Source organism: Pecten maximus, chromosome 1, assembly GCF_902652985.1.
Source record: "Pecten maximus chromosome 1, xPecMax1.1, whole genome shotgun sequence".
In the NCBI taxonomy this organism is placed as follows: Eukaryota; Metazoa; Mollusca; class Bivalvia; order Pectinida; family Pectinidae; genus Pecten; species Pecten maximus.
Window position 1 is genome coordinate 44,206,726 of NC_047015.1, and position 14,864 is coordinate 44,221,589.

A 14,864-nucleotide genomic window follows, 5' to 3' on the forward strand; every position below is an offset into this window, starting at 1 on the left:
TCTTTCTCCTTCATTTGTTGAATGTGCTACACCTGGTAGATGTTTTCTGTTTGTCTGATGTTGTCTTTGCTATTCAAATGATTTGTGTCCGATGCCTTGTGATGCCTTCATTTTGGTTTTTGGTTTACCTTTATCTTTGAAGGTAAATTCTTATGATATCTTCCATATCCTTGAGATGTCTTGTCTGTTCTTGTGATTTCCTTCACTTTGCTGTGGCCCGGTGCCGTCTTTTTGTTTGTTGTCAAAAGAGGTGTAATTACAGTGGGTGGTTTTCCTGTTTGGCATCTTTATCGGACAAAATTAAGCGTAGCATTTGGTGTTGAGCCCTAAACATAGAGTCATAGAAGGACGGAATAATCTGTGGTGCAGTTTTCTTTTCATACTCCGGTATATAATGTATCCGTTTCTAAATTCGTGTTCAAATGTGCAATCCATGTAATGATATATATGTCTGTGATGTGTATGTATATGTACCTTTAGAGTGAGTTTTATCTCTCAATCTGTAAGTCAAGACATGTATTTGTAGTCCTATTAAGTATGAAGCCACTATGATTAATGAATCATGATCCCATTTGGAAAGAGTCTGTTCTTGTGTGCTATGTGTTAGACTTGTTTGATGCTTGTTGATATGCTTGGTTGTTCTGATGTCACCAACACCCCCCGGATTTGACCTAGATTTGTATCGCGGGTTTCGTCTATGATGGAGATGCTCGTACCCTTCCGGACCACCTGGTCTTATTTGTCGTGTTCCTTTTTAAGGGTATCCATGTAAATTTGTATTATTTGTTCACATCTCTTTCTGGTGATTTTGATTAAGAATTACCGTTTCGTTCTCGTGTGGATATTTCATGATGTATTAATCAATTAATATATCAATATATATGTCAAGATGTTATCTACCAGACAGCATTTACATTCTGTATAAGATAAAGCTCAATGTATATTTTTATTTAGAGAAAGAAATAGATCACTAGTACTAATTTAAACAGTATCGACGCAGCTGTATTTAGTTTCATTTCTACAACTAACTTTCGTATTTTGCAAACACAATTTTGTTACACATAATTAACCGTTATGCAAGATTTTATAAAATATTTTGAAAAACTAGTGACTCAAATACATTTGTACGTATAACAATACAAATATTGATACAGCGTTACATTCATTGATGCCAATCAAGCGAAATGTACGACCTTATCCATCGATTTACATGTCGGATCAATATTTATCTATACCGTCAACATCGAGTGATGCCACGTGACTACCTTGGGAATTGATGTATCGGTAATGTGACAGGTACACGAACATACACTTATATTATGTCCGAAATATCGACACACAATATTCTTATCTACATAAATATGCATTCGTATATATGACTCGTTTTAATACGGAAATGGTTCATTGATTATTATTAATCTACTACTTATTCTTTCCAGAATGAATATTACATTAACCCGGCGATCAATGATGTGACAATAGTCTAAAAGAAGAATGATTCCACGGCGTCCTGTTGATATAAAACAACACTCATTTCTGATTGGTTGGCCCTCGGCGCAGGTGCGTATTGATACCGACCAGGTATACCTCGCCGAGAGTGGTGACAGACACATGATACCGCGGCATGGAGGTTACTAATACCTGGTGTCTACTAGTCCTGGTAAGTCTATTGTATTGTTATTGATACCATCGATATCGTCTAAGTCGTTAACAATTAGGTAAATACATGGCATCAGTAACTAACCTAATAAGTCTAATGAGCAAGCTTCTTAATAAGGCTGTACCGTGGATTACAGCAAATAATTGTCAAACTTTTCTTTTGGAATGTTCTGTGATGATAGGTACAAGATTTTTGTTATACGAAGATAAGTGGGAAATATAGAAAATTTGCTGTCAGATTCTACGGACCAAACTCCAGAAATTCAATTCGGTCGAATAAGATAAAGTGTTCAGGTGTCATATTTCAAGGCATTCAATAAGCATTAACATGGAAAGGAAAATATAGTGAAATTTTCAAATAGTTTCGTTTCAAACAGCAGAGAATGGTTCCAATCGGAATTCCTTCGAAATATCTACATCTGAAAAAAAGACATTTATACACTCACATTTATAATAATCATGTCATTGCTATCAGGGGAAATACATGAAATGTACATCTTCAGTAATTACAATACAAATGCCTGTGAGCTTGTTTTTGAAAATGTTATTTCTGAAATAGCGAAAATTAGTAGATAACTAGCCAATAAATATTTATACAAATATGTTTTTCTGGGTTTAAATATGAATTTTTTATATTATTATGTTTATTTACGTTTTTCTTGCGAAATATATTATATATGCGTTTTGATCGTATACTTGTGGTTGATATCACGCACCTGATTTTAAATGATGTTGTACTTCGATAAGTATCTGGTGTTTTCATCAATAATATCTAGACATGATTTTAAATGATGTGTACTTAGATAAGTATCTGGTGTTTTCATCAGTAATATATAGACACGATTTTAAATGATGTGTACTTAGATAAGTATATGGTGTTTTCATCACTGAAATGTAGACATGATTTTGAATGAGTTGTCATTTCAAAAGCTATTTTATGAAAAAAGTTTTTGTTTTTAAAAAGAACTGTTTTTGCAAGACATGGCGAGCAATACAAAACTCTTGAGACTGGTCTCAGAAAATCTCATACAAAATAATTGAAAACAGTAACTATTTCTTATCATATTATTCAGAAACGAACATTAGATTTTTATATCTAAATATGAATTACAAAAAAAAAATATAAAGGCAACCATTTTGTTGCACCATTTTCATTTTTTGACGTTATGTCATTGTCCTGATGACTTCACAACTGAATTCTGATTGGCGCAGCCAATGAAAACTCCTCAATTGTATATCACACTAGTGACGTATGCAAAACTATCACAAAGGCGAATTTACTAGATAACAGACAGATTATGTGATCAATTGTGACATAGTTGGTCTATGTTGAACAGCAATAGACATATCAAGCGTGTAAAACCTGATTCCGATATTATACTTATCTATACTTGCAAATTTACGTAAGTGGATTCTTGATTTATTATAAGATATAACAATTACCTTCAAATATATTGTCACGTATTCGTATATGTTAACTATTTCACCATTGCATGTATACTTCAACACAATTTACATGCAAAATAACAAGCTCCCTTCGATCTGCGGATGGATAAAATATTAAAAACACGCTTATTTAGTGTTCCTAGATGTAAGTGTTTTATGAATGTCACATGGCACAACTCCGTTAGTCTGTATCCAATACAAACTTGATGTGAAGATAACAAGTTTTAAGGTCTATCGGATGTATTTGTTCTTTGGAAATATTAGATTTAGATAGGATAAAAATAACAACTCTGTCAACCATGGCCTGAATAATTCACATCAAACGCAGTGTAGGCTAGACGTGTTAAAAAATTCACTACTAGAAGCGGATATATCACAAACGTACAACATCAGCAATCGGCTTGGGTTTTTTAAACAGTTATAATCTTGGTATTGATAACGACTTAATATCAGAGCTATTATTGCCATGCTTCATGGGATATTGAGTATAGACTACTATCATAAACAATGATTTGATTCATTATATTTTTATTTACTTATTTATTTGTTTCTCTCTTTTTCATCTTTTTACCAAAAAAAATTGATAAAGATGACTTGAATGTGAAAATGCTCATAGATATAAAATAAAATTAACAAAAAAATCAACAAAACTTCTTTGATTTGTAGGATACGTAACCTTGAACTAGATTTTTTTTTCTGTAACGATATTGACATTTATTTATCGTATGATTATGTTTCAAAACGTGCTTTTTCAAATTTTGGTATCAATGTTATCACATACACTTGTCACTACCTACTCATAAATATCAGCACACCTGTACTTAAAGAATTATCCGGTGACTATTTCAGTAACGTTTACGCGTGTTAAGAGAACGATGTGGTGTATTGGTGTGGACAAGGATCGATACTTCTATTTACATTAAAGCACACCTTAAAAACCAATCATTTCCTATCAATTTATATAGCCCTGCAGGACGGTTTAAACGTGACATGATGCGTAATGGGTTTTTGAAACAGCTATTTCTTGTTCCAAAAGGAATATCTATTCAATTGATACTTTTAGTTATTAAAACACACCGAAAAGTTTAGCTATTACAGATAATGTATATTATACGCCCTCAACGATCCTCTGTGTTTAATTCATCTGTATACAATATATAAAGAATGATACCGTTCGAACACTTTCGTCATGTGTTGTGCCATTCCTTTAAATTATGTGGCTACATAATGTTAAATAAAAAGATATTTAATAACTAAGGAACACCTCGTCATATTCTTTTATTCTGTCTCCAAGTCAAGTATTAATTTTGCTCTCGTTAGGTCAGTATAACAGCTTTGGTTTCATGTCGCTTTTTTGTTTTGTTTTTTTAGAGAGGAGGATGATTGCCTGTTTCATTAATTCACATTCGTTTATGTATTTAGGATAACCTTTTTTTTTCATTTGAAACCAACCAGTATTGTATCAATGGTCCCGTTTCTGTTACCTCCAGTGGTCTGATGCGTGCAATTATATCACGATTGCACCATTACCTGATCCTGACCTATGAATAAAATGTCTGGCCTAGAGCGGAGATATGAGCAATTATACAATGCATTGATTTTCTGCTGCAAACTTCGGAGCCTCTATGTTCATTATTGTAAATTTTATAGATTATTCAACCCGAAGCGAGAATAAACAATACCAGCTAACATAGGTTTTAGGGTAAATTAAACTCGTTAATCAAAGTAAAAGCATATATGTATTCAGAGTATCACACATTAGAATCAGTTTTAAATCGATATGATTTTATGTTGCAACCTTTATTCATAGAGATGTGTTTAACAAAATAAAAAAGAAAATACTCCAATAATTGGTTGGGAGAGGTCTTGCCTTTAAAGAAAATACCTGAAATAAAAGCATTTTCAGAATATGTTCATGGTCCCGTATGAAAACTAACAATATTGTCTTATTGAAAAGAAAAGAAATATAATCACACAGAACAACATACGATTTATTTCTGTACAATAAGGATTTTGGAAGTTTTACCCCATAAAGTTTACCGTGACTTTTTTGGTGCTTTGTTTACCTACCTAGCTATAAACACACTTATCATATTTAATTCGATATATGATACCATTAAGTAAACATAAACTTACTCCTACTGTCACATTTGAAGCGGTAAGAATACTAACCTTTTTTTATCTATATTACTTCATGTGTTCCTTTCCGTGCTAAAAATGTCACTTAACGGCTCAATACCTTTGTTTTATATTTCTACTGTACATTTTATAAAATGATATATATACATGTAATCTCTTTCTTTATATACGTATATATCAATCATCAAAAATATATTACGTTCCTTGCCAAATCATATCTCTTAATTCTGTACACTACTCGCACACGGAGAAGCCAGTCTTTAAATGATCAAATCTGTTGATAGGACGTTGAAATACAAAAACAAAACTCATTTTGTGTGGAATTTTATTTATACATTAAGTCTCTTTGGCTGAGTCGAATCTAACGAAAACCAGTAACTGCTAAACAATTAATTGATTTTCATACAGAATTGTTTACGAACATCAACATAATTTTATGTATAATCTTGGAAATTGTATATAAAGTCTATTCCTGGATAGGATATTTATTCAGTAGCTTTTCTATACCAGAATATGTAAATATATATATTAACTGTATTTTGTAATAATTTCATTATTAACAAATCGTATGTTTTGTAATGATTTAAAGACATAAAAACAAGTAAGATATACGAGATTATTTACAGAAAAATTTAAGGGGACCTGAATATTAATACTTACATATTCGTTGATCAGATATTAAATAAACATCAGAATGGCGCTTTCCCTTCACCGCATTCAAATCCACCAATGTTTGTGTTCAGATCCAAATGAAGCGAGGATATTTTAAGTGGTATATCCTCAGCATTTCTGCAATAACCATTGCGGCTTTTGATCAAATACTCATTTGACAACACTGTTGCAAAGAAAATTTAGTCTTAGAGAAGAAAACGTTAAAATTTCGCTGAGCAGCACATTGAAAAACCTCCGTTTTCTTGTCAAGCGTAACGTCATAACAATATGGTGTCAGAGCTTATACTACTGATTTCGACAAAAATGAATCAAATAGAAAATTGAATGTTTCCTGTTGAACATAACATATAAAGCAAAATGTACCGATATCCTTAACGTGTACAAAGCACAACAGAAAATATATGTTCTGTCATACCACAGGAATATCTATGTCAAAATAATACATTGACGACATTGGAACAAGAAAACTGAAACACGCAGATGTTTTCAATCGTAACGGAAAATGCTGACCATAAAAAACTACCTTTTCGCAAACGTAACTTTTCCGAAGTCCTTAAAAGGCATTGTGTGGATTATATAACGGGAAAAACTGTTCGACTCAGAAAAATCAAATGTAATTTTCATTTTTGTTTTACTTTTCCTTACTTTCTTTCTTTCATTCATTCACTTGCTTCCTTTCTGAAATATTTTGTGCTTATATTCATATTTTCATTTGTATTGATAAGAATATGAATTTTAAATTTGTAAATTCAGCGATAAAATAAAAATGAATAGATATAAAATGTGAAAAGAACATTCATTTGATACAATTCCAACTATAGAAACGACGTGTTCACAAACTAGCCTTTGTTTTGACAGACTAGTGTATAGATGACCGACAAACGTTGATACTAAACGTAGTAGAGTGGTTCCCAACCGATCAAACACTCGTGCTTCAAAGAGTACGTAAAATGACATCTTATTCAATCCCCCAAACAGAGTTACAGCGAAGTAACACCACCAGCGTGAGCTAATAGGCTAAATATTCTCTTCTAGTTATTATACAAACCTTTTAGATGAGTAGAACGTCCAGCAATTTTAGGATTTTAATAACTTCCAAACACAATAAACATTTAGAAATACTTATTTTCATTGAGCATAATTTTAGTCCCCTCGATAATAAAAAATCACAGCAAAGAAAACAAGGGCAGTGTGTGTTTAGCAGGATGACTGTTACTCTCTTTATCACACAGCTATATTTAGATGAGAGTTTGGTTTGGTTTGGTTTATTTTGTTTAACGTCCTATTAACAGCTAAGGTCATTTAAGGACGGCCTCCCGTGCGTGCGACTTGCATGCGTGTGGTGAGTGCGTATGTGTGTTTTGGGAGGCTGCGGTATGTTCGTGGTAAGTCTCCTTGTGATAGGCCGGAACTTTTGCCGATTTATAGTGCTATCTCACTGAAGCATACTGCCGAAGACACCCAGCAGCACACTCCACCCGGTCACATTATACTGACAACGGCGAACCAGTCGTTCCACTCAAAGTCTAGACAATTTCAGCACTTCAACAACTTGCAAAGTGTAATATACCTGTAATATACATTTCAAGATACATTTTTCTTCTTAGTTACATTTAGTGTATATGCTTACTCTTTCCACCAATTTATCCCTTTTTCATCAATTGATCAAACATTAAGTTCGTAACAGATTGAATCACAACTCAATCAAAATTAGGTACAATAGCGAATTCTAATTTTTGTGTTTCGAAATTTTTAATCCGCCTTTTCTTCTTCTTCCATCTGGAGTTATAAATGTTTGTATAAATGAGCTATAGATGAATCTGACTTTGTTATATGTTCATATAAACCATATGCTATTTTACTACATCGTTCACGGGAGTTGTGTTAGCCTTATCCCAAAGTATTAGTGTACGGTTTCGTGACTTTATGACAGGGGATGAGATTTTATTGTCGAGTAAGACAATATCATGGCCATACACACGGGATTGCCCGGGTTATTCCAATACTGGAATTGACAATAGCTAGTTAAGCACCTATGTCAACACGAAAGGGTCTATACCTTCTAGTCACTCTATAGGAATTAATGCATTGATCTCCCTATGGTACAAATACAGTTTAAATGAAAATATTGTTTACGAAAAGTTTATTTGAAGACCATCTTTACTATGTTACAAATTATACCCGACTGTATTTTCTGGACTGCTACTGTACATATTTATACAATGGCATCAGTGTTGATTGACCGCGAAGCACTGGGGCAGAATTCAGTTTGGATTATACGAACATAACCGTGTCCAATCGATACAAAGAATTAAAGTCAGGGTATGGCTAGCTGACTAGGCAGCAACATTAATTGATATTGGACAACTATCGATATCTGTGAACATTTGAATATTGTACTATACGTACCCTATAGAAAACACATAAACGTATACAATTCAGTGTAGGCCAGCGGTATATCATATATCTGTACATTGTAGGGATATAATTAAAATCAATAACTTCTACAACAATTCATATAAAATATACGCGTGTCCGTTTTTTTCTAAAAGTCGACATTTGAAACGTATACAAATGTCAGCCAGATTAATCACCTTCAACAACAAACATATTACACAACTATCCCGGGTTGTTTTCCGAGGGAAGGGAGGATGATAACACACTCACGACTGGCCCATTTACTCATTTTGATTGATTGATATATTGATTGCATCTTATAGAACTTTTTTTCTCCAATGAAAACGTCAAGATGAAAGATGGTGTTCTTAATAATGATCCAATGAACATTTAGTATTCTTGGGTGACAAAACATGTTATTGTGATAAGTATTAGGTGTATATGATGGTACATAGTTCAGGTATTTCCATTGAAGTGTCAATAGGAAGGGGCCCGCCAATAAATATATATACAGATTGGACGAAAGTGAATTATCAAACATAATATGCCTCTAATGTACAGAAAGAAATAAACTTATTGACGGCGAACTAAATGTGTCAAAGGTTGATGTGACTCCTATGGAAACATACACACTTACCCCCCAGATGGGAACCAATGTTTGGAAGAATCTCCATCGCCATTGGCCGTAACATTAGGATTTGACTTATTCCCATGACACAGAATGTAAAGATTATAATCCTAGGTTCCTATCTCTAGATCACCTTTTTTGACAATGGAAGGAACATCGGGTTTAAGAATTCAAGTAAAGTTTTTTTGAAAGTTGGATATGTTTGTACGTGATACCAAGAAATTACATGTAATTGCGTTTTTATATATAAATTGATAACATATACATTTGATACGGTTTTTTAAACGAATGCAACTGTATGAGTGAAGTTATATGTCAACACTATAAAAGGCAAAATTGTAATATTTAAGGCAGGTTAAAAAAAGTGTCTGTGAAGTAGTTCCATAATCTAGCATGTTTGGTAAATTGGATATCAGATCATTTTCATTAGAACATAACATACACGTGTACATGTCTCCACTTAATAAAATACATTGTATATGAATTGAAATAAATTCTAGCTGACAAATACTTTTTAAGACACCTGATTCTTAACATTAAGTAACGACGTTTGTCGATCATCTATATACTAGTATGTCAACACAAAGGCTAGTTTGTTAACATAAGACTAGTTTGTTAACATAAGACTAGTTTGTTAACACAAAGGCTAATTTGTTAACACAAAGGCTAGTTTGTTAACATGAAAGCTAGATTTTCAACAGAAGGCTTATTTGTCAGCATAGGGCTAATGTGTCAACACAAAGGCTAGTTTGTTTACACAAAGGCTTGTTTGTTAACACCAAGGCTAGTTTGTTAACATAAGGCTAATGTGTCAACACAAAGGCTAGTTTGTTAACAGAAAGGCTAGTTAGTTGGCATAAGGCTAGTTTATCAACACAAAGTCTAGTTTATTAACACAAAGGCTAGTTTATTAACACAAAGTCTAGTTTATTAACACAAAGTCTAGTTTATTAACACAAAGGCTAGTTTATTAACACAAAGGCTAGATTATTAACACAAAGTCTAGTTTATTAACACAAAGGCTAGTTTATTAACACAAAGGCTAGTTTATTAACACAAAGGCTAGTTTGTTAAAATCAGGCTAGTTTATTAACATCAGGCTAGTTTATTAACACAAAGTCTAGTTTATCAACACAAAGTCTAGTTTGTTAACACAAAATCTAGCTTGTTAACACAAAGGCTAGTGTGTCAACAGAAGGCTTATTTGTCAACATAAGGCTTGTTTGATAACAGAGGTCTAGTTTGTTAACACAAAGGCTAGTTTGTAAGCAATAAGGCTAGTTTGTTAACACGAAGGCCTATTTGTCAACATAAGGCTAGTTTGTTAACACTAAGGCTAGTTTGCCAGCACAGACTAGTTTGTTAACATGAAGGCTTATTTGTCAACATAAGGCTAGTTTGAATACAGAAGTCTTGTTGGTTAACACAAAGGCTAGTTTGTTAGCAATAAGGCTTGTTTGTCAACACAAAGTCTAGTTTGTTAACACAAAGGCTAGTTTGTCAGCACAAAGGGTAGTTTGATAACAGAAGTCTAATTTGTTAACACGAAAGCTAGTTTGTCAACAGAAGGCTTGTTTGTTAGCAATAAGGAAAGTTTGTCAACAGAAGTGTAGTTTATCAACATAAGACTTGCTTGTCAACATAAAGTTTGTAAACAGAAGACTAGTTCTCCCCTTTATGGTTTTAACATATGTCCTCCTTTAATTCCGATCATCTATTTCGCTCGTTAACATTAGGATGATTTATTCATGAATATACGCAGTACTGCATCGGATAAGTGTTACAGCGAATATTGTTTTTACTTGTGTAAAGCACGACTTTTTTACTTATTCACTGCAGATACTTCTAATATCCATCTTTCTGAGAATTGTAGTCATTGTTTCTTAATACGATAAAGTATTTCATGCTACATGTTGACTTGTTACTAAAAACGTTGGTCATAAATAAAGACTTATTTTCTATTATTGTCTTCCTTTAAGTCCAAGTTACCTTATTTTGAATTGATTCATTAAGATAATACATTGTTTACTTGTCTATTTTTGCACCAAACGACTTCCAATCCTCTCGATATTCATTACCTAACTTTGAACTGAATGATTTTTATGCATTATTCAATTTATTTCTATGACCGTAAAGATGTAGTCAAATCAGTTACGTCATTTTTATCAACATCACGGAAATGCTTGGCTTTGCGCTATGAATGAATCAAACGCAGCAAGATAACGATTGAGAACAATTGCGTAACTATGACGTAATTTTGGCGCTATGTTGATCATCGTCACATTAAGGCTTTGTACTTTGTGTCAGATTGTTTGCAATTCAATTACAGAAAGGAAGTTGATTTAAAAATGTATTGTATTTGTTTAAGAAAGGCAGAGTTTAACATTCGTAAACTTATGGGCGCCATTCTATTTATCTGTCACCCAGATTGCATTTATATTTTGTTTCATATTCATATCCTTGTATGTATCAGTATAACATAATTGAAACGGAATATCTCAATATGGTTTTCACATATAACTTATCATACCAATTTGAGGTGAGTTTATTTCAATTGTATATGGTTATAACAACAGTCATGTATATTTCTGGATACCAAATGATTTTTTTTTTAATTAATAATCGCAACAAGTCTACATTTACAAATGGAACAGAGAAATCCCTTTGTGAATAAATTTGTGTACAAAACAAACTGCAGTAATACTTTTATTACGCTACTCTTGATTGACCACTTTCAGAATCAATTAAGGATCTTTGAATGTATCACAGTGCTCTACATACTCAGTGGACCGAATGATAGGGCTACCTTGAATAATGCAAAGAATTTACTGATTCTATATATTGTACCCATCACATATGTCATAAAAGTATGACATTTTGAAATCATATATTTCAGAACGCAAATACAAATATGGAACTTTCAAACGTCAATGAAATCAGGAGACATGTTTTCTGTCCACGCACAGAACTATAGATCTGGGTGCATATTAATTTTTAATGAATAGATATAAGTCACGCATGCATGACTTCGTATACAACTCAACCCGTAGTAATCATTATCAGCGTTGTTCACAGGGGTTGTGTATTATGAACAATATCACCAACATGTATAAGTTCACAGACAAAGCTTTGGTTATACTGTATACCATGTATACCTCTACGGTAGGAATTGATTGCATTTATAAAATAAAGCGTGTTTTACTACGTTCCCAGTTTGGTCGAATAAGCTTATACTTAAGGATTGTATTCAAGTTAGCTTTTTTACGTTCGCATTATGGTCAAATAATCTTATCTTTCAGGATAACATTAAAAAGTTTATTTGAGTATGTACATATTATGCTAGAATTTCAGTTGATGAAGATACTATTTTCGTTCACCATAATAAGACCTTTTGTTGTTTTGTCTTGTAGATATACCTAGCACACTGCACCGCCGCCCTAAGTAAGTATTCCAATGTTACCTATCCACACTTTCCCAGTTCGCATTATATATTTACAATCGATCTAGGTTTTGTCTTACGTCTCAGAAAATTCCTTACCGTAGTCCTTAATAAGTTATAACTTGCAATTTTTATATTCGTTTTCTTCGGTGAGAAAGCATATCCATATGTACATGTGTACATTTAATTATTTCCCTTGTCAATTAGATAAAGATCGTAGTGCTTCCCATACATGTAACCTGTTCCTAGTGGTCGTGTTATAATACATTATACAGGTGTAAGTACTCCCTAGTTATGCCATAGACGTGTAATATACATGTAATATACATGGGAACCTTATCTTTTTGCAATAACATTTTGTATTGTTATAGACGTATCTTTTTTTTTATAAATTTGTAAGTTGCTATTAAGCTTATATATGTTCTATGTAATTAATTAATTAACATATAAATATAATCATACAATTGTGAAATATGCCATTGTATTGGTTTGAGTAAGAATATATAGATAATATGTCTATAGAAATAGAAATGCATTATTCAACACAAGAGTTATTACTATGTAATCAAATCTTCAGTGTATACTACTGGAATGGATCAGTGAGAGCACTCTTCCTTATCACTATACTGTTCCCCATACGGATTAAGCGAAGTTATGATAGTCGGTTGTTTTGGCCCGCACATTTACTTAAAATACACCAAACCAATTTCAGTTTGGCGTGATTCAGATTTCGATATTGGACCATACTTATCTATATATAGCCCGTGTAATGGGAAATCATTAAAGATTAATACATTACTGTTAACATGTATCACCTGCGGTAGTTTGGTGTGTCACGGGAAAGTTACCTCCTTACTTGTATTGCATTGGCTAGATGTCGAGTTTCATCCATATATTTTATTCCCGTCTGAGGAAAGCTGTTTCTTTCAAATATGTTTCGGATTCCGATGCTCCCTCGAGTTTGTTTGGTTGCTGTTATACTTGCTGCTTTCCGGTCGGTTGGTTTCCAGTTGTTTTTTTTCTATTTCGCATTGCGTCATCTCAGTTTGTTTGTTTTTCATCTCTTTTTTTCTCTTATTGTCACCTCATTTCTTGTTTCGAATTCAACTTCAGTTGCTGTAGTCTTTTCTTTCATGACTACCTTACCTTAGTTCCTGTATTAACTGTGATGTCCCCGATCCTTCTATTCTTGTCTGTTTCTTACCTAGTTATTGTGCTAGTCTTTTGTTATTGAATCACCTTTTTGTTTTCATGTGCCCTCGATCATATTGAGTTTCCTTCCCTCGTCCTGTCTACTAGAATGCAGCTTTCATGTCCTCTTTGTGATTCATAACTTTCCACTTTTTGTCTTTTTATTAAGTTTCCTCCTAGATATCCTACCCCAGATGCCCTTTTGTTAAGTTTCTCCCTCGTTGTGCTTCCCAAGATGCCGTTTTGTTGTTTTCCTCTCGCTGTACTTCACAATATCCCGTTTTATTGATGTCCCCTCTTCGTGATTACTCAGTACCCATCTTATTGTTTTCCCCTCTTCGTGATTACTCAGTAACCATCTTATTGTTTTCCCCTCTTCGTGATTACTCAGTACCCATCTTATTGTTTTCCCCTCTTCGTGATTCCTCAGTAGCCGTCTTGTCGTTTTCCCCACTTTGTGCTTCCCTTGATCCCGTTTATTTATGTTTCCCCTCTATTTCCCTTTGTGAATCCTCAGTTCCGTAGTTTTCCCCTCTTTGTACTTTCCAAGCTCCTGAGTTTTAACGTTTTCCCTCTTTGTGATTCCTACTTTTTTTGTCTCCTTTTTGATTCCATATTACATGTTATATATATTTATTCATTCATATCCGATTTTGATCTCTTCGGCCTATATTTTCATTTTCATTTTTGCGTCTTCTGAATTTGTTCAAACGGGTACTGTTAACAGGAACATACATATATTTTTTTTTTTTTTTGTTGTTGTTTTGTGGGTTTTTTTTCAAAATATATTTTCATTTCATCCAATTCTAAGCATCTATGACGTACATGATACGCAGTTGGTTATTAATACAATTCATTAGAAGTTCTGGCATTTGTGATACCGACAGGACACATTTATCTTTGTCAAAACTTTGCCAGCAAAATTAGCTTAATGTATTGATTTTTTAATTCAGTGTCTAGCTGTTGGGTGACAGCACCACTGGAAACTGTACCACTGGTTCGCTGTAGTGTACTGTCTCATCGATTGGGCTATAATCATCTTAATGGGTCCCCTATCAAAGAATACGTCAAACATCAGCTGATTTTAAAATTTGAGTTACAGTCTCATGTGTTGGTGTTAAACCCTGAAGGACAACACAGTATTCCTCTGTCGTTACCAGTAATATATCGGCGACAGGGATGTCATTTTCACGTTATAATGCTTAATCCCAATTGATGTTGTGTATAAACATCTGATATTACCCTCCGTCACCATGTAGATACGGGTGATAAAGGACAGCAAGGTTGACGGAG

General features: G+C 33.3%; 1 protein-coding gene across 3 annotated transcripts in view; it reads left to right on the plus strand.

Annotated features, from left to right (window-relative positions):
* Positions 1 to 1,550: 1,550 nt before the first annotated feature.
* The window catches only part of LOC117334568, a 63,275-nt gene continuing 49,961 nt past the window's right edge, over positions 1,551 to 14,864 (plus strand). For 2 of the 3 annotated variants that reach the window (XM_033894261.1, XM_033894270.1), the window contains exons 1-2: positions 1,552 to 1,660; positions 12,352 to 12,382. In XM_033894261.1, the coding sequence (XP_033750152.1) occupies positions 1,625 to 1,660; positions 12,352 to 12,382 (67 nt within the window). In that variant the 5' untranslated portion in view covers positions 1,552 to 1,624. Of the gene's footprint in view, positions 1,661 to 12,351; positions 12,383 to 14,864 lie in introns of all 3 variants that reach the window. The other variant, XM_033894278.1, reaches the window with a different exon arrangement.